Source organism: Colius striatus, chromosome W (genome assembly GCF_028858725.1).
Source record: "Colius striatus isolate bColStr4 chromosome W, bColStr4.1.hap1, whole genome shotgun sequence".
NCBI classification, from domain to species: Eukaryota; Metazoa; Chordata; class Aves; order Coliiformes; family Coliidae; genus Colius; species Colius striatus.
The window spans coordinates 41,930,495-41,950,894 of record NC_084789.1 but is presented as its reverse complement, the minus strand read 5'-3'; the positions used below and the strand labels follow the sequence as shown (position 1 = coordinate 41,950,894).

The window sequence follows — 20,400 nt, the reverse complement described above, 5'->3', positions numbered from 1 at the left end:
TGCCTTGTCTTTTTAGGTGTAAGCTTTGGAAAAGCTGCTTCTGCAACACTAAGCCAAGCACAGGTCAGCTATCCTGTGCCCACAAACATTCACATGGTCACAGTGTTCTAAGACACATGTTCTAAACAATTTAGCATGGGTTTTATAATACAGAAGTCCCATAAGAAGGCTACGAGTCTAACTGGTGATGATTTCACAAGACAGGGACACAGCTGCAGAAGTGATCTCAGAAACAGAAATACAGATTTCTTTTTCTCCCCTTTCCCTAAAACACTGCTAAAAGCCTATTTCTTCATAGTACATATTAGGAAATGCTAAAATAAGATAAGTGATGACAGAGGGATCAGTGTCATACTGCAAGAAAGAACTGCATCGAGTCACAAATGTTTCTTTACTTGCCTGATGATGCCTGCAGCTATGAAGGCTGATTCCATATGTTATCAGAAGTCAGACTTTACAGGTTTAACTCACAAACATAAAATCCAACCCTCATTACTTCAAAGTTTCTGCAAAACTAGCCAACCTAAAGCTGCCCCAAGACTGATTGCAAGGAGCACAAGAGAGCACGTGTTAGTCCAGCAATGTCTGCAGCATCACAAGAGACTGAGGGAGACAGCTTGTCCTTCACCACCCTTCCCACTCCACTGTCTCCATTTGACAGTTGATTTCAACAGATGTCTGCAATCTATCTTCTGCTCAAGTCACAGGCTCTTCTACAGAAGCTACAGCACAGGTCCACAAGGTAATCCAACACCAACTAGTACCTAAGTGAAACTAAAATAATTTCCAACCCAAAGAAGATGTAAATCTCTTAGAAGCAAATAGGTGTCTCCTATCACTGGGCTAATAGCAACAAGTCCCAAATTGCAAATAAAGAAAAACCAAGGCATTGTATCATCTATATCATGTATACCAGCCATTATTTGTGATCATTGTGAACTGTTAGACAAGTTGCAGCTATTACAGAACTCCAACACTCCTTAAATAAAAACACACCAGTCCTCTAAGAGGGGATCACCACCAACCTCCATGCTACCAAACCAGCATTCAGCATGCACAACTTCCTCTTTGAAGGAAGCCAGACTCCTGGCCAGCTTGCAGGAGTAAATCTGCAGCCCCACAGACATGTTTCATTTCTGACACCATTTCTCTATGTAGCTCTTCAATCTGGTAAAAGATGAGCCAAAATGCAGCTCATTCTTGGATCAACAGCTTGACACTGGCTGGAACAAGGCAGAGAAGTTATCTGGCCTTTCTACATCCCTTTGAGAGCCAGTTTGTAAGGAGGTTCAAATAAGTCAGCTACAGACAGCACCAGGTAATTCCCCAAAGTCCAATCTTGGTACAATGAATCTGTAAGCAACTGTGGACCTAGACAGCCAGCTTTACACCATCCTCTCTGCTGGAGCAGATGCTGGCTGATGTGTCAGGAAGACTCAGTGCTCTACATGGCTAATCATTACCACGCAGAGAGAGATACAGAATAAATTATAACAGAAACAGCCATTACTTCTAATCATCATCAACTGCTTTTCCTGTAAACTTCAATCACTGTTAATCACTGTCTCTGCCTCACAACTGAGGAAACACAGCACAATTAAGAGCTTAGAGTAACACACCTGAAACAGCACCAGACAATTAATGACATCTGCCTTATGGGTCTAAAGTATTTAAAATGTTACGGGAACTTTGAAGGTTTTACCCCTCTGCCACATCAGGAAAGCCACTCATTTCCCTCTGACAGCCTACACACACAAACCAAATCCCATGAGTCTAATAATAAAGACATTGAGCTCTGAATTGCATTGCAGAATACTTTTTCAGGCCAGAAATAGCCACTGAAGATTTCTCTTCCCCATTCTCTAGATTTAAGCACCTTCTAAAAATGCAGACAACAGAGCAGCATCAGTGTTCCAGTACCAGACTCACCTGTTGTACCTAAAGATATCACACACCTCCATCCTCCTACCTACTAGTGCTTATTTACACAGACAAGGATCACAACAGCTCCAGAGTCACACCCAAAATGTAAGCTGTTGCTTCCTCACTCTGACCTCTGCATCCTTTTCACAGCTGCCACTATCCCACGTGCAAGCTGGAAGGAGCAGGCAGCTTGTTTGTTCATTTACATTAACAGTGTTCACCACACTGCATGACTGGATCAAGCTCAGAAATGGCATCAAACACTTTGCCTAAGAACTCTGTGGCATTAAATCATCTGATAATTCTGCAACAGTTATAGGTGTAGATATCAATCATGAAAACACTACATAGGAAGAAGCTTGCACTCAAATTGCCAGATTGAGGCAATGAACCTCCAGTCTTTCCCTTACATCCACATAAATCCCCCCTTCCCTCCAGCAGGCTTCCAAGTTGGCCAAATAAAGGCACATTTTTTTTCAGGTGTTTAGTAGCACCAAAACTCCCAGCTACAGGAAGATGTTGGGGCTGATTCCTCCCCTTCCTCCCCACGTCTGATCGCTCACTGAGCCCTTGCCATTGAAAACCAACTCAAACTCATGCAAAGCATTCTCCCTTGGCCTGGTGAGCCCAGCAGCCTCCAGGGGGCAAGCCAGCAGCAGTAAGCCAAGATCACTGCAGCTGCATTGGTTTAAGCTATGAGGAGACTCAGAACAACATTTGTTATGGCCTGGGCTCCTTTTCCTGGTAACAGAAAGCTGAAAGAAAGCTAGCTAGCACACACAGATTTCTCTGCTGCCAAGGTGAAGAAAAAAGGTGCATAGAGACCACATATTTGGAGCAGGGACAGATGAAAAGCTCTTCACAAGAGAGAGACTGCTAAACATGTGATTTTCCCCCCCCTCCCCCCCCACCTCAACTAATCAGCAGCATTTTTGAGGTGGCACTGGAGATCTGCTCACCTGTGACGCACAGCCAGCTGATCACTGGGCCAAATTCCTCCCCATTGCTCCAGCCTCCCCTGCACCACACCACTGCACCACCCAGACACACCATAGCACAAAAAAATATGACAAGACCTGTTCCCCCACAGTCTCAACCACAGAACTGTTTTGCCAAGACAGAAGATTTCAGCCTGAGGACGACACTGGTGAAAAACATGACTTTCATAAGCTGATATGCAGCAAAGTGTGACTGAGCTCACAGCAAAGAGAAGAGCAACCTTAACTACATCTTGCAGCACTTGGAGATGGATATCTGAAAATGGAGGGGATATACACAGCACTACGAAAAGCACCTGGACTGCCAAGACTGTTCCATCCCATTCTGAGGCCTTTTGGGCCACTTATTGGTGGTTGCTTAGATAATATCAGTAAGATAATTGTTTTTTTCATGAAAAAAAAGGAAAAAAACCACTGCACAACCTTTGAGGTGTGTTTTAACACAATAAAATTTGGACCCAAATTGCAGCACAGTGCTTGGCTGGTGCCCACAGTGCAGAAGAGCCTCTACAGCCTCCAAGAGCCCCACAGGTCTACCCCACATCCCACAGCATCAAGGGGTTGCCAGGGCCCACCGGGAGAAGGGTGCTCCAGACAGAGCGCTAGAACCTCACTCTACAGCATCAGGGAACCCTAAATCCTGCCCCACACCCCCAGGGAGATGAGTCATCCTGGCTTCATTGTGCACCTGAGGGAACCCCCCCAGTCGTGCCTCACACCTCATCACCAAGAGGCCACACCAGCTTCACAGGATCCCTGGAACCCTAAAACCTCACCGCACAGGGAGAGAGGTCCCTCTGAACTCACACTGCTCCGGAGGGAACTCCACGGTCCTGTCCCACATGCCACATCACCCAGGGGCCACCTCAGCGCCGCCGAGGGATCCTACAGCAACTGCCCCACAGGGAGAGTAGCCACCCCGGCCGCACAGCGCCCTCAGGGCCCCCACAGCACTGCGGGGGGCTCTCCGCAGCCCCACTACACTCTCAAGGGAACCTACACCTCCCCCAGGGCTGAACAGCCAGCTCGGCAGCGGGGCTGCGGGAAGCCGCGGAACCGCCCCGGCGCCCAGCGAGGAGCAGAAGCGGAGGAGCAGGCAGCGCCGGGGCCGGGCCGGGCGGCAGGGTCGGCCCCGCGCCCCGCCGCACTTACCCGCCCCGCCATCTTGCCGCTGCCTCGGCCCGCAGCACGCGCCGCCTCTCAGCCGCGCCGCAGCCAGTCCCGCCCCGCGGCCGCCAGGGGGCGGCGCAGCGCAAGCGCCCTGCGGGGCGGCCCCGGATCGGCCAATCACTGACGGCCGCCTCCCGGCACCGCCCGCCCATTGGCCCAGAAGCCGCAAGGGGCGGGCGTTGAGCCGAACGTCACCTGGGCGCGCTGTCGTAATTGGCCCGTTGTGCCGCGTGCGGAAGAGCCGCGGTTCCCGCCGCGGGCGCTTGACGGGGGCGCTGCGCGGCCTCCCGGGCGCCGGTACCGGGCCCGGCCGCGGGGAGCGATCTCCGGCGGGCCCGGCCGCACCGCGTGCGCCCAGGACCGGGATGGGCCAGGCGGCCCTAGGCGGCGGGCAGCCGGCTGGGGCCGGGCCCTGCGGGGGCACCGGGCGCGGCACGGCCCCTGCCCGCAGCGCCTGTCAGGGCACGGGGACCCCGCGCGTCCCGGGGGCCCGGAGCGTAGAGCCCTATCAGCACCCCATCAGCGGCTCCCGAGGGGCAGGACAACGACCCAGCAGCTGCTGCAGGCTGGGCACCGCAGCCTCCTCCCCAGCACACCAAGGGACTGACCTTGTCTCTGCAGTAGCTTTCCATCCAACAGCATCTGGCTTGTACTCACGGCATGGTTTTATGCTTTCTGCTGCAAATCACAGGTGTGAGTGAGTGTGACAGCCAGGTACCAGCAGCTCAGAGCTGCAGCTTCAGCCTCGCAGCACGTGCCCAAGCCTGGAGGCAACCCCACTCTGTTAAGGTGGACTCCAGCCTTCTAAAGCCATTTACTAGGCCACCACTCACAACTTGGTTGTCTTCTGCTCATTCCAGCTCTTGCCTCTCTGTGCAGCTGGCACAACCCAGTGCTGTTTGAGCACTAACTGGATGTTTGCAGCCAGAGTTGTGGATAGGAATCCATGTGGAGGCTTGCTCCTGGGATCTGCTTGAAATAGTGCTCACTCTTAAGAGCAACAGATCATACTGGATAAACTGTCTGTGCTGAGATGAAAGAGGTTGTTGATGGAGCTGCAGCCTCCTGGGTAACGTTCTGCAGGCGAATGAAACTCCAATGATGATCTTTGGTCTCAGCTTTGCCTTGAGGGAGGAGGGCAACAAACACTTGGGCTCCAAAGCAAGGTTCCATACTGGCTCCAAAGCTGACCTCAACAGCCTAGAAATCAATTCAAGGAGCAATCTTTAGTGCATTAGCAGCCTGCCAGCACAGCTTCCTGCACAGGGTTCTGATGACATCATAAAGTATTGATGTTGATTTTAACTGCTGGTTTGCTGCTTTGGACAGGTGGCCATGTCATCCAGGGAGGACTGGCAAGCTCAGGGGGATCTGCGGGGAGCCACCTGAATGCCATGGGCCAAAGTGATCAATGCCTCAGGCCATGGATGTAGCTCAGTGGTTAAAGAAATCAGATCTATACCTGAACATGTTGTTGGCAGATCTAAACAGTGCAAGAATTCAGCGACACCATGTTGTTCCTGCTTGAACAACAGCTGAGCTGTGTTTCTCAGTCTGTGTCCCATCCTCACCTGCACCAGGGAAACATCTCTGAAAAGCAGTTGTTAAGTGCTGTATGTAACCCCTTGGCTGTACCTGCCAGGCATCTCTCGTGGGGTGGAATTTGCTTGCAGACCTCTGTTACTTGTGAAAGCAACATGCCTCTATCATGATGACAGTACCTGCATTCTACCTTTATCTGCCCAAACAACAGTGTCTCCATATTCCATAAAGCAAAATAGCTTGAGAAATGATAACAAGAGCATGGCTTACTTTCAGGGCTTTTCAGTTTCCCTTAGTCGTTTTTACAGAAAGCAACACCTGGCACACCTGAACCAGCAGTAAGGAAGCGAGGAAGAGGTGCCAGCACAGAGGCTCTGCTGCTGGAATTGGGCTCCCTCATCCATCAGGTTTCCTCTAGCTGTTCCCTCCAAGCCAGAAGCCACAGGTTCCCTTTGGCCTTGGGCTCCCCAGGCTGAGCCCAGCCAGTCCTGCCACAAGGAGCCACGCCATCAAGCCAGGGCCTACTCTTGCACAGTTAACATAGGCTTCCTCTCATTGCCGTGGTCAATGCCCAGAGCTGTGAAGCTGTGGTCGGGCTCTCCCAGGGGAGGCCTGTCCCAGCACAGAGGCCCGATGGCAGCGGCTGACGAGCAGCCTCGCTGCGGAAGGGCCCAGGCGGTGCCTCACACAAGGCCCGAGTCCCGGGACGACTCCAGCCACTCGCCGGGTCCCTCACAGGACAGGTACGTCAGCCAATCGCCACCCAGCCTCACCGCGGCCCCAGCACTCACCTTCCCAGGCCAGGCCAGGCCAGGCCACGCCGCTCCCCGGGGCCGAAGCGGCAGCGACGGAAGCCGAGCCGTGCCGAGGCGGAGCACGGCCGCAGCGCCAGCGCCGTCTCCGGGTTAACAAGGCCTCCGCGGCCCCTCATTGGCGGAAAGCCTGAGAGAGCTGATTTTTCATTGGCTAGGCGCAGCCGCATCGGGGCCAATAAGGAGTCAGCTCCTGTTGCCATGAGGGCAGCGGCGGCCCCTCAATGCCCAATGACCGCGTGGAGAACCGGAACGGTCACGCGGTGTGGGGAGGCGCGAGGGAGCGCGGCGGCCGCTCATTGGTCGGGCGGCTCAGGGCTCGACCAATCGTGTAGAGCGCGCGGGGCGGGGCGGCGGTTGGGCGGGCGCGGAGCCAACGGCCGCCCGTCGCCTCAGGCCGCCCGCCATGGCCGCGCGCGGGGACAGCGGCCGAGCGCGCCGCCGGTAGCCGCCGCCGTCCCGGGGATCGCCCATGGAGGTGAGCGCCGGGGCCGCGCCGCGGGCTGCGAACGGGCTGGGCCATGCATCTGTCCTGTCGGGGACCCAGAGCGGCGCTGGAGCTGTCTCAGGATTCGGGCATCGCCGGGCGCCGATAACCGAGCGGGACTGAGGCTGAGGGAGGCCTCGCGCCTCCGCCCTCAGTGTGTCCGCATCCGCGGCCGGACTTGCCTCGGTGCCGCGGCCTCCTGCGCCGGGTCCGGCCGGTGTGTGGTGACGAGTGCTGCGACACTGGACTCCGGAGTGTCAGCGAAACGCTCTTCGGTGGCCTGAAAAAGTTCCATCTGGGGGGCAAAAATGAGCGTGTACGGATTGGGGAAGGATGTCACAGGCCTGAGGCTGCTCGCTGCCCCTGTATGTGTCCTCCTTTGAGATCACAAGTCATGTCCGTGCTGAGGGAGGGGATAGCTGAGGAGAAGACGTGGTGTAATTAGTGCAAGCAATGGGCCTGTGCCCCACACCGACTGTGACTGCACGTTCATGTGTTTGGAAAATGAGTTTGAGGAAAGCTGTTAAACCATTGGTGTAAGTGCGGTGTAAGCTAGAGGGAGACCATGGCCTGTGTGTATTAGATGTGTAGGCTGTCTGCATGCTCAGGTAGCCATGGAAGAATACTTGTCCAGAATACATTCAGAACAGTAATCCTGTGAAACTTGAACTTGTTCTGAATTTAGTTTCAAATTGGCTGCCAGGGAAATACTTTTAAATGTTACACAAATAACTTATTTTGTGAGCTAGAGATTTTTTAACTAGTTTTAAATTTTCCTTGGGTACCTCACCTTTTGAAGAAGGCTGGAAAAGACACCTCACGTTTTGTTTTATTTCCATTCCTTGTTCCCACTGGCCACCTATTTCTGAGCACTGCCAGGCTGGCAATGAGGAGAGGGCTGTTTCTTAGGTGAAAGTTTTTTCTGCCACAGTTACAGAACGGGGCACATTTTCACCATAGCTCCCAGTATGCATATTATAGCAAAATTCTACCTCCTGGTATCCAAAAATACACATAGACACATTCGTGTGGTGTAAATGAGGTCATAGGAACAGTGATGAAAGAATAAGAGGTGTCTGGTGATGCACAGGAGGCTGCGTGACCCCTCTACTGTTGGTGAAAGAGATGATCATTCTCCTGCTCTATAGCTGACATTCTTCTGTCCTGGTTCAGATGCTCAGAAGTTCAGCTGGTGTAAATGCAGGTTTCCTCTTAACTTGCACCTCCTCTGTCTTTGAACACCTTGTGCATTGCTTGTGGTTTCTTGGGTTGAGCTTTCCCTACAGGTAAATATGAAAGCGTTCTAAAGTCCATCAGTAGAACATCCTTGAAAAATCAGGTGGAGCAGAATCCACGGGTAAAGTGGTAAAGAAGCTGGTATAAAATCTGCAGCTCTGATGTCTTATGTATAATCACATCTTTCTTCCACTTATTGTCCCTTGTCTCGTGCAGCCCAAGGTCTCCTTCCGAGGCGGCAGCTGCTGCTGGAGCGGCGCGGAGGCTGGCGGGAGGCTGAGCGATGTGTTCGGTGGTGGGCTCACAAGCGCTGGGTCACTGTATGGCTGCTACAAATCACAGGTTCGGGGCATTCCAAACGATCGTCTTATATCTGTGGGGGAGTTTACATTTGCTTGTAAGCAAAGTGTTCAAAAAGTGTTACTAATACATTTGCTGATGAATCTAAATCACCAAGATTGATTTATTCATTGTAAATCTCATAATGTTCATCAGAAAGGATGGTGGGTCTTTTAAATGCAGTCATAGATGAAGCAATATGTGATGTTCAGGAAAACAGGGTTTCCCTGTGTACTTCATTTTCCTGTTAGCATTAATAATTGTCAACAAAGTGAGAAGCAAATGACTATTTTTAAGTCAGTTGGTAAGAAGGAGAAGCTGAGTTATTGCAACAGATAGACCCAGAGAGCCCAAAGATTGGTATAAGTCAGCCTATGGAGCAGGGAGTTCTTCCATGTCCTTCAGTCCAGCAACTGGGCATCTTTTCTTTGCTTATAGCAGTATTTTACAGACATGGGGAACTGAGATGTGAAGTCCTGTTCATGTTGGAAACAAAAGCTGGGTTTGTGTCTCACTTTATGGAGCTGCTAAACTACTTTGCTTCATAAAGAAGTATATTGTGTGTCTGTAATGTTCAGCCCTGTGAGAACAGCATTAGTTTTTTCACGTACTGAGATAAGGAAACATATTGTGTTTAAAGCAAACAAACAATTGCTCCTTTTCACATAAAACTGAGTAGAAGACCTTTCCTCTGGAAAAGGATTGGCTGCAAGTTTTCTTCAGTAGCTTAAACAACCTGTAACAATCAGGAGGAAGGGAATGTCTCCCCAGTCCTGTCTGTCATCATCTATTAGAAACTGGTGCAGACGTTGTAGGCTGGTGAGGCCTGACATTTTCACTCCTATGCATGTGTGCACTGCGCAGGAGTTCCCAGTAGTGTTGGGTCAAAGATATGTGGCTGGCTTGCTTCTCAGGCTCTGGTTGCTCCAAGAGTGAACTGTTACAACCACATAGAGTAATGCAATAACAGGTTGGTGTCTTTAATATTAAAATCAATGCTTTTATTGTACATAAAATGCAGAATGAAGAAAATGTAGAGCTACCTCAGATGTACAGTTCTTCCCAGTCAGCATCAGAGTACTCAGCACTGGTGGACTCTTCCCTTTTATATGTACCATGGTCTACATATGGAGATGACACTAAGCAGCCTGCTGCTTCTCAGATTAACGTGAAGTCCAGGTAGCCATCTTTTGCAGAGAGAGAATGTGTGTGTTGATGCAGTAGATGGATTGTATTTTGTTTAATTTAACTTATGAAACATTTTGAGTCAAATACTTGTTTTAATTAATACACAATTGGTTTTCAGGATTCAACCTGAAAGGAATGATTATGGCAGTGAAACAGATTTATATGGGCTTGTGTCTAACATCTTGGAAGAACAAGATAAATCACAGCCGTACTGTGCTGAGGGGTGAGTGTGTTGCCATGCAAGTGCTGCTGGCGTTCTCTTCCTCTGACAAAAACTACCCATGCGGATCTCGGTGTCCGTGCTCTCTTAGTCATCTCTGCATCTGCTGCTGGCAAGTCCTCGTGCTCTTTACAGTTTTCCTTCTTTCCCCCTAATTGTCTAATATTTTGCTTGTGATACTTAAAAGCTTTTCTCTAGGTACTCAAATTACATGGTTGCTTCTGGCTTTCTGGTATTTACAGAATTCTTTAATTGGCATTTTTTACATAAGCTATTAACAGGCATCAGGGAAATACTGCACTCAGATAACTCTGCCTGAATATATGCCTTGGCCTATATTTTTATTTCTTTTAGATCAAGATTGAATTCAGTTTTTAGATTTCTTAATTAATCTCAAATCACAGAAAGAATACATAAAACAGAATATCACACATTTTCACAGTTGCCTGAACTGTCAGAAGAATTCCACACAAAATGAATGTTTCTTGATGTTAGTAATACCTAAGTAATATTTTAATACCTGTCAGATATGCCAGGATTCTAGCAGCTGAGGAAACTATTAGACAGTCATAATAACTTGTCACAGGAGGATTCAGATCCTGCATCCCCAAGATGCTTGGAGAGCTCACTGTCTTTGCTCAGTATTGTAGGTCTAAGGGATTAGAGAGGGAACCCAGTCCCCAAGGTTCCCAAGCCAGGCATCACTCTCCCTTTCTGTCTTCCCAAGCAATTCCAATGATTTCTGTATGTGTGCCGAGCTCTGTGCCTGAAGGAAACTTTCAGAGTCACTCTTGATCAAGAGAGAGCTTCCTCAGTCCTTGTCTTCAGGCAGTTAAGGTTGGATTTCTGTTTCCAGTGCTGCTAAATTAGCAGGGACTGTCATGACTTCCAGGCACAATTCCATTTTTTACTTAGTCTGTTTACAATCTTTTTTCTTGACATTCAGTGATTTGATTATTCTGTATTAATTTATGGTAATTAGTGGAAGAGAAGGAAATGTGCTGCGATGCTTATTCTTGATCTACCTGCAGGAAGCAGTGTAAGCCAGTGTAAAGCAAGTAGGATTCTGAAGCAGTAAGCAAGATGATACAGAGAAGTGTTCTGTCTGGAGAGCTAAGACGTGGCTTTTAAAGCTTGTGGGTGGTTTGGGATGTATGGCTATCCCAACTTGTTGCTTAACCAGGAGTATTTTGATGGTGATGAATAATAAATCTCTTGGCAGAGTTGACTGGCAGTAGGTTGATGTGTCCCTTGAAGGCATTGTTCATAGCTCCTAAGGTGTATGGGGGAGTTTAGACAAGACAGAATCTGTTTTCTCATATGCTTAAGGGAAACAGCAGTAAAGACAGTAGTGAGTAGAAGTTGCAGTAAGACACTGTTGAATTGATCGAGATAAATAATTAGGTTCTTGAATGTTTTTCTGCATTTGGGAATAGAAGAGCACCACAGACAAGGATCTAACCATGTATTTCTTGTTTCTCAAGGAGTTGTCCTTCCAATTTGAAGTCAGTATGGCCTGTGAACACAGCCAGGGTCCTAGACCCCCATGACCTGTTGCCAGAAACTAAAAGACCAGGGGTTGGAGCTGTCTCACAACAGAGTTTCTATAGCAGCGAATCCATCCCTGCTGCTGATAACCACTATGTGCAAAGCAGCCCCCTGGCACCACAGCAGGAGGAGTGTTACCGCAGCTTTGCCGGCATAGACCTTGGGGAGCAGGGCTTGTACTCTGCCAGGAACGACCGCACCAGCTGTTGCAACCTGCAGACCCCTGAGAATGTAAAGACAACACCTGTCTATCCAAACTACCCATACATAAAATCCACCTTTGCACCCCAGGGGGGTTACTCAGAAGTAATCAAAGACTTGGGAGCTGATTCTTATCCTTATGGAAGGGAGAAGGTGTGTCCCAAAGCAGCAGATGTGCAGGCACACCAGAAACAAGCAGAAACATTTCTTCCACAGTTTCACAGATACAATGAAAACACAGATTGTAGTAGATACACTGAATATTCTCAGGTCGGTAAAGTAAAGCCTAACAAAAGCACCAACTGTAGCCTCCAGGAAAATAAAAAGTTAGTGAATGGGAGTGCTGAAGCCCTGTCTCTGAACACTGAACCGTATACTCAGTTATTTCAAGTTAAATCAGGAACTCAGAAAAAAATAGAAGAAACCATTTCAGGTCAGCAAAACTTCACATTTCCCAAGGCTGTAGGACTTGTGTCAGAAAAAGAGTTTGCAAATGAAGCTTCATTCTGCACTGATTTGGGGCAGAAATTCGAATACGGGCTAAAGTCTTTTCCAGCTGGTCCAATGACTGGGGACTGTGCAAATGGTGTGGAAAAGCAGCAGTTCTCCAAGCCTGAGCTGCAAAATTCTGAATACTGTAAATCACTCCCACTGTTACCGAGCGCAGCGAACTCCTCAGCAGCTGCTAACGTGAGGCCAACCTGGAAGAACGTTCCCCCTAAAAACGCTGCTTCTGTCCTGCTTCAGAACTCAAGTCCTTTGATGAAACCAGATAATCATTTACCTGCTTTTCCAAAAAGCCCTAGTCATTCAAATGATTTTTTTCAGTTATCATCTTCTAATTTCCCTTTAAATAGTAATTTGTTTCCCAAATATTGCCAAGATAATCCTTTGTTTTTATCAAGTCTTGATTATAACGCTGCACGGTCTTCTGCTGGCGTGGAAGCACTTGTTAAGGGTGGAGAAGAGAATCTCCTTGAGTATTTAAGTGAAAAAAAATTAAAGCAGCCAAACGGATTCTGTGGCAATTGCTCAGCTCAGCAGTTTGGCATCATGGAAAATCTGAACAAACACCGTTTCCAGCTGAAGCCACAGAGTGAGCATTACGGTCCAGAAGGGCAAAAACATGCAGATGGGTTATTGCAGAGCAAGTACCAACATATATTGGAGGGTCAGTTTCATCTCAGGCAGGGGAGTGGCGACAGTAACACTGTCAATCCCCTGAGTTGCCTCCAGGCTCCGAGCTTTCCCAGCTCTGGCATGATGGGTGACTTCAGACAGAACCAGCAGCTGGCTTCAAGCGTGTTCCCTTTGAGATCACCTCACCCCTTTGGCCCTTCCATTGTCCCTCTGATGGAGTCTCAGGACTTGTTCTCCTGCAATGATTTAAAACGTTTCTACCCTTATTTTATTGATAAGATCTATGGTGACAGTGCTTTCTCTGGGTTTGGACCAGCCTTTGGACTTCAAAAGCAAGCTAAAAACCGCAGCGGGTCTGCCAGTGAGCTTCATGTTAGACTAGAAGAATGCTATGAACAGTGGAGAGCTTTGGAGAAGGAAAGAAAGAAGGTAAAAATAATTAAATTGATTCTGCTCTGTAGACAGATTTGATGTGTATCTCATTCTCCTCAGACCAGTTAGAGGTCACAAGTAATTCTCACTGTTAGGAGTTGAAATGCTTCATGGAACTGTAGAGTTAAGTGTTTGTTCCCCTCTGTATTTGGTCTGAAAAGAGGACTTTGAAAGGTGTGTAGCCTGTTTGGGAGCATAGCAAAGGTATCAAATGTTGCACCTAGAGCAAGGAATCGGTGACTCTCAGTTTCTGTGAGGTTGGGAGGATGTGTTGTAGGACAAACAAAGCCGTGATTTTACTGTGAGGGTGACGGAGCAGTGGCACAGGCTGCCCAGAGGGGTTGTGGAGTCTCCTTCCTTGGAGGTCTTCAAGACACGCCTGGACATGTTCCTATGCGACCTGATCTAGGTGGGACATGCTTCTGCAGGGGGGTTGGACTGGATGATCTCTAAAGGTCCCTTCCAACCCCTACCATTCTGTGAGTCTATGATTCTGTGATGTGCGGCTTTGTTTAAACATGGTTAATATGATGCATCTGGAAACTTTGAAAGCAATTCTATGTTGATTTGGGACTAAACTTTAATCTTTTGAGGAATTAATTAAATTTCTTAGGCCCAGCAGTTTTACTTCTTTCAATGAGTTGTTCTCACTCCGTTTCAATGAAGTCTAAACCCAAGATGTATTTGAAGGGTCTCTTTTTTAATTAATTTCTCCAGAAAGAGTGATATCAAACCCCTTGAACTAAAGACTCAGGTAGTTCTGTAGAAAGCCCTTCCTACAGCAATTGCCCTATGTGGTCATCAGCAGAAGTGCAGAGGGAGGTGGTGTCCAGACTTGCAGGGGAAAGTGCAAAAGAGAAAGAGAGATTGAAGTTGGGGATCTTGCAGTCAGGTTTCAACGTTGTTGTCTGATGGCTAAATAAAATATTTCATTTTAACCAAAAAAAGCTTTCTGTAACTGACTAATCTGTGCTAATTATAGGTTAATGGCTGACTTACCCACAACACTAAAATTAAATTGTTTAAAGTCCACATCTGTTTGCTCATTCTTTCCTGCTTTGCAATTTCTGGCTTGCCTCTGTTTTATTTACAAGCAGAATTAGCGGAGGTGTAGCAGACGTGAGAAGATGTAGCACTTCTGGTACACATTGTGTTGGCGTAACCACTCCAGTTGAACCACTTTGAGTATGGCAGTTCACTGAAATCAAGTGATTGTTTTACCAAATGATTAAATCCCAAAATGCCTGAATCCTCATTATCTGCTTTTAAAAAAATGGAAGACCCTAAGGGAAAGAAATTGTCTATGTTGTGTTTCTTCTTGTTTCTGTAATGCAGCACACTTCACAGCTTACATTCTTAGGGAGTTATTCTTTTGTTTTCCTGCAGACTGAATCAGCTCTTGCTAAGAATTTCCAAGGGAAAAAGGTTTCCAGTGCTAACAACATTTCGATTCCAAGGCTGACATCAAACCCATCAAGAGTTGATCGCTTAATTGTGGATCAGCTGCGTGAACAAGCCAGAGTGAGTTTTAAGATTAAAAAAAAAAATGTATCACATACATAAGATGGGTAAAATGATCAGAGCAGCTTTTCCAAAAATAGCTTTGCTCTTAAATGCTGTGCAGGGAATAATCTTTCAGCAGTCCTTGCTAGAATTTTTACAGCTCCAGGTTCACTGCTGGTGTTACCAGGGAGCCCACTGAGTGGCTGAGGCTCACGTTTACAGCCGCCCATGCCAGGAGGATGTGGTTTCTAGTACAAGAGTGCGCATGAGACACCAAGGCCCAGTCATCCAGCCTGTCTGCACAGCTCTAAGATGTGCCTGACTTTTGAGTTCTGCTTTGAGCAGCTCAGCAGAGATGTTCACTATAGATTGGTAGACATTGTATTAAGAGGAAGTATTTGTGGGGGGAAAAAGCAAATTGAATTAACGTTTTTAAGACAGACGTTTGCTTGAGAGTCTTGTGTTTTTTTAATGCAGAATAGTCATTTGATGCAACTTCAGCCTGAATTTCTATGTTATCAGTTCGGTGCTCGAGCCAAACAGCTGCAAGCTGTAGGGCAAGTGTGACTGGTGTCTTTTGAGCTGTCTGGCTGTCTGACCGAACGATGGTGCCTGTGTGCAGTACCTGCTGCTTCCTGAGGCAACAGCCTACACAGAATTCTACCAGGGAGGTTGGAGGGAGGAGGTGGGCACGGGCAGAGCTGATCCCAGCTGCCAGCACAATAAGGAAGCGGCTGCTCTGGCTCTTCTCAGGGTGAGAGGCTGCAGCCAGGCTGCTCATGCTGCAGAAGGAAGAGAAATGTGGGCTGAAGGCACAGAGCCGAGGCCTGGCCCAGCAAGGGCATATGGGATTAAAGGCAGCAGCTGCTGTTCAGTGAAAGGCTGGTTCATGGAGGAACCAGTGCCGTTGAGCTGGGCAGTCCCCAGGCAGAGGTGGTAAGAAGCAGTCGTTCCTGCTGGTCTCACAGAGGTGAAATAAGCTGTAGAGCTGCTTGCTGCCTGCTGAAATATGGCTTTGTGCAACTGCCTGTTTTGCTCATGCAGCTCAGCAGAGAGGATAGTGAGACGTCATGTAGGCTTAGTGTACACCTTGTACATGACTATTCTATGAACTCCAAAAGAACAGTGTTAGGAAGCTTCCATTTTCAGAAGGCTTATCTGCCTTTGCCCTGGTGCTAAAATCTCCTTTTACCATTTGAGGACCTAAACTTCAGGGTATAGAACCTCAGGCAGCTTATTTCTAGTAGTACAGACATCTGCATAGGCTGGGGAAAGCATTCTAGTTTCTCCTGCAAATACAATGTTTTGTGAAGAACAGTCATCAAAGCTGAGCCCCAAAGGTCAGTCCTTATCATGTGCTCTGTGCCCACTGCCAGGCTGAGGGTCTGTGGCTGGCACCCTGCTGCTCCAGCAGCCAGCCTCTGCAGCACCAGTGCCTTGCTGCCTTTCCCAGTGAAGGATCTGAATTAGTCAGCAAGCCTTGTGATAGTCAGAAGGGATCAGTTGTGCTTTGCAAGAGAGGGGCAGAAACAAATCTGTTCAGAAACAAATCTAGTGATTGTTAAACAATCTTACATACTTCAGTTTCATGTCCTACCGATGGATTCCTCAGTTGTTCCTGTGAACTTCTTCCTTCACCTGTTTTTTAAACTTGGCTTCTTTACAAATGTGAAATGTTGCTGTTTGAGTTTATTGCTTGTTGCTTCTGTCACAGTAACTCCCAGTTTATTTCTGCTTGCCTTTTTCCCCTTGCCTCCATGCTTTTGCTATATCTGAGGGAAAACAGGAGAAGCCTTGGCAGTGGAGCCTTCTCCTTTCTGAATGCTCTCTCCTAAGCCCTTGGCAAGGAGTGGCTGCTCTGTTCTGCGCTTGTCAATGCTGCCACCAAAATAACTGTCTTGGCCACTAGCCAGCTCTGAGGATCCTTGGGGCAGATTGGCAAATTGTCTGGGCACAAATGCCTTTGTTAGCCACCCTTTCTTACACTTTCAAAGCTCCATGCCAGTCATTCTCCTAGAGAAGCCTGCAGTAGTTCTGCTGCAAGGAAACGTCATGAACTTTGCTTTGCACTGTGCTCCCAGACCCTCAGTTTCTTATCTTTAGCCTGTGGATGACCGTTATCATCAGGTGTATTTATAGGTCATTGCCCAATGAACATTACAGGTTTGGAATGTTTTGGTTTCTATCTTTTTGCAGACCAGTAACCAGGTCCCTCAGGTGGTCTGTGAACCAGGACTTGCTCTCCAAGGGGAAATTTGTAGTAATATGACTGCTGTAAGATAAAACAAAATAAGAAAGATGCAAATTTTCAATTGACTAAGCAAAACTGAATTATTTCTGCATGCTTGTGCTTGATATTCTCTGCAAGAGCTCCATCAGTGCTGAGTGTGCATGCAGGGTTCCACAGCAGCTTTAGGCAACCCAACCTGAGGCTGCTGCTCTCCCACGTTGCCCATAGCTTTGTGCTGGCACCAGGAGATACCTGGGTGAGAACTGGCCACTCTCTGGGGGGGTTGGTTTTCACTCAGGTAATAGAAGCAGTGCTGATAGAAGGGAGGACCAGAGGGGTCTTGGTTCAGAGGAATGCACATTGTGGCGGAGCCACCCCTTGTTACACAGTTGTTGCAAAGTTGGCTGTGTCTACTAGCAACTCATGAGCTGGGCATCCGAATAGTGGGGTATTTGAGCTTTGCTGCTGTGCAGTGCATACCCAGGGTTCTATAGCTTCGGTTTTGGAGAAGAGATCCTGGGTAAGAATTTAAGTCAGCTTCAACTCTAACTTTATTAACTGTTCTCAAAAGAAAGTAATGGTTGTTATTAATCTGTTCCTCCTAATGTGGTTAATTTTCTTGTAAGTCTAGATGAGTACAGTTTGAACTCCTGTAACGTGTGAAATGTTCATTAGGTTGTGACTTTACTGGGAAAGATGGAGCGGCTTCGCAGTTCTCCCCTGCATGCTAACATTGCTACTGCCCTTGATAAACACCTGGAGGTAATTCATGTAGTGCAGTCACGTAGGAAAGATGAAATTGTAAATGCTTCAAATCGACAGAGGCAAGGAGCTGCCAGATGCCCAGATGACAGAGGTATAGCCATGCTTACGTCCTTCTGTGAGGGAGCTGAGAAGTTCTCTGTGTGTTGCAAAACAAAATGTGTGAGGGGTTTTGTATTAAAGCTCTAACTTTCTTTTCAGGGTCTAGAGTGTTGAGAAAGGCAGATTGGAGGGGGTTGGATGGTGCTTTGAGAGGAGACTAAAACTTGGGTTGAGAGATAAATGGGTGAAATCCATTTGGAGTGTGCTTATTCATTAATTAACTTGCAAGTAATGAAAAGGTAGTGGGGGGGGGGGGTTAATGCATTTTGGGAGGCAATACCTACCTGTTGCCTCTTTCTTCTCCTTGCCTCTCCCACTCCTGTTGCCATGGCTTCTCTCACCATCTGTGTGTGTGTGGAGCCTCCTCAGTGTCCCCAGGCAGAACCTGTGCAGAGAGACCACCACGGCCTCACCTTAGGAATGGATTTCCTCTTCAGCATGTTCTGTCATGGCCTGACATAAAATACAAATAATCTTTTGGGTGGATACACAAAAATATGTTGGTTAGAATGTTTTTATTCTTAAATAAGAATAAATTCCCTTCGCTCTTGGGTGCAAGTCAGGGTAAATTCCTGCTGTCTGGGGTGCTCTGACCCACTGCTTTGTGTGGGACGCTTCCCCATGTTTCTGCCTTTCTTTCCACAATGGGATCAGGTGGATTATTTTACTCTGTGGAGTGTCCCATCCTGCATTTGTAATTCTCAAGTTTACTTCTAATGATACACTATAGCAATTTTTCTTTCCACCTGTTCACTATTGATCCTGTTTCTCTTTTCCTTGATTGATGTGACTTGTTAAGATGAGAGAGGGGAAAGGTTGGGTGTTGAAGGCCATGAAAATAATTGAGGCTGGCTTTACTTGACACTGCTTCTTAACCACACCACTGAGCTCTTTGGACCACTGAGCTCAGTGGTCTGGGCATAGCTGTCAAGCCTGGAGATACACTCCTTGAGCCCACTGCTTTGGGAAGAGGAGAGAAGGAAGTGGGCTTTGCACATGGCATCCAATCACTCACCAATCACTCCAATCATGCCCTCGGTTTGTCTGCCTCTCACCCTACCCACTAGCCGACTCCTGGCAGTTGGGGAGGCTTTTTCACACAGTAGATGCTTGAATGTAGTAACTGTATTTGCTGCATGTCTGGGGAAGCCTGGAGGAAAGGGCCTCAAGCTGTGCATCTCCCCTCCTTAGCAGAGCTTCCTTGTTGCTAATAGTTTTGGTTGGTTTGAGAAGAAGTCTTCTCATCCCAACCCTGTTTCCTCAGCCCTTCCTATTCCATCTGATCTGATACCAAACCCCTGTCTTACCAGGCAGGACCTGCCTGTTCTGTCCTCTGTTCCAGGGAGTTTGACTTCAAATTCTCACAGCATGGCATCAGCCAGCTCCAGGGGGAGTAGGTGTGCCCCTGCCCCAAAATAACGTGTGAGCTCTGCCTGACAGCTCCAGTGTCTGAAAGACTGAACTTGTTTCATCACACCTAGGCTGGAATTACAATCCAAGTATTATTTAGGCATTAAGTCACTGCTGTTGAATCACTGGAGCCATGCCTCACCTTACTCTTTTTATTTTCAAGTGGGGTGGGTTGTCACTCTTGCAGAGGTGATGAGTATGCTTTCAGAGCATGCCATGAACGAGCCAGTGCCTCACCTGTCTTAATACATGGCTTAGGACTGACGGGCAAAAGATGCACTTTGTGGGTCAGACACTAGAAAGTTTCACTTCTCTTAGCATTGCCAGGGTAGATGAATGCTTTTGCTGATGACCTGTGCCACAAAGACTAAAGCAGCGTTTCCTCCCTGCAGAAGTGTTTGCTCTGGCTTTGGCCATTAAAGAGATGAGCCTGTCAACACGGAGAGCGCGGACCACGCTGTGGTGTGCGCTGCAGATGACCTTACCCAAATGCTCAGCCAGGAGGCCGGAGCGAGAGAAGGCTCCTCAGGAGGCGGCACAGGCCGAAGCCAAAGCGTGTGAGGTGCTGAGGAGCTGCAGCATCCTGAGCAGGAGGGCTGAGGCCAGCAAGCACTGAGGCAGCGCCAGCGGAGGCAGCGGGCCCGTCCGCACGAGGGCCAGGAGAGGTGATGATACGCTCATTCCTTTTAATTATTTGTGAAGTTTGAACTACAAATATTCCTATTTAAAGCTGTGTCTTGATGAGAAGTTGAGTTTGCTTTAAGGGCTCTTGGGTTCTACTTAAACTGTTAACGTGACAGGCAGCGTGAGAGAGTCATAAAACCAAGCCGGTGCACGTTAACTTAAGAAAGAATCAGACTAATTAACAGCCAAGGTATTATTTAACATCTGCAGGTGAACCCTGGTGTACAACTCTTCCAGTAACTTTTTAGTTTTGCTTTAGGAAATAGGTTTTAAAATAATGATTCTTAAAGACCGTAGTGTTATGGGGTGTGCAGTCAGTATCAGAGACGATTGTGATGCGAAAGTGGTTTCCTTATCGAACTACAACCTGGAAACGGGGGGAAAATGCAAAGAAAACCCAACATTCATGTAAAATTAAATATTTAAAATACAAGTATTTATGAATTTGATATTTTAGAGTCTTAAGTTGGTGA

General features: G+C 47.8%; 2 protein-coding genes across 4 annotated transcripts in view; one reads left to right on the top strand and one right to left on the bottom strand.

Annotated features, from left to right (window-relative positions):
• Positions 1-4,148, bottom strand: part of LOC104563553 (vesicle-fusing ATPase) — a 67,553-nt gene extending 63,405 nt beyond the window's left edge. For 2 of the 3 annotated variants that reach the window (XM_062016929.1, XM_062016927.1), the window contains exon 1: positions 4,074-4,148. In XM_062016929.1, coding sequence (XP_061872913.1) covers positions 4,074-4,085 — 12 coding nt within the window. In that variant the 5' untranslated portion in view covers positions 4,086-4,148. Of the gene's footprint in view, positions 1-3,728; positions 3,785-4,073 lie in introns of those variants that run through there. The other variant, XM_062016930.1, reaches the window with a different exon arrangement.
• Positions 4,149-6,669: 2,521 nt separating this feature from the next.
• On the top strand, positions 6,670-19,859 carry LOC104556926 (meiosis-specific coiled-coil domain-containing protein MEIOC). Its single transcript, XM_062016588.1, has 9 exons — positions 6,670-6,700; positions 8,219-8,289; positions 8,385-8,510; positions 9,529-9,686; positions 9,814-9,918; positions 11,400-13,233; positions 14,623-14,757; positions 17,645-17,825; positions 19,636-19,859. The coding sequence occupies exons 1-9, from the start codon at positions 6,670-6,672 to the stop codon at positions 19,857-19,859; spliced, it is 2,865 nt and encodes a 954-aa protein (XP_061872572.1).
• The last annotated feature ends 541 nt before the right edge of the window (positions 19,860-20,400 follow it).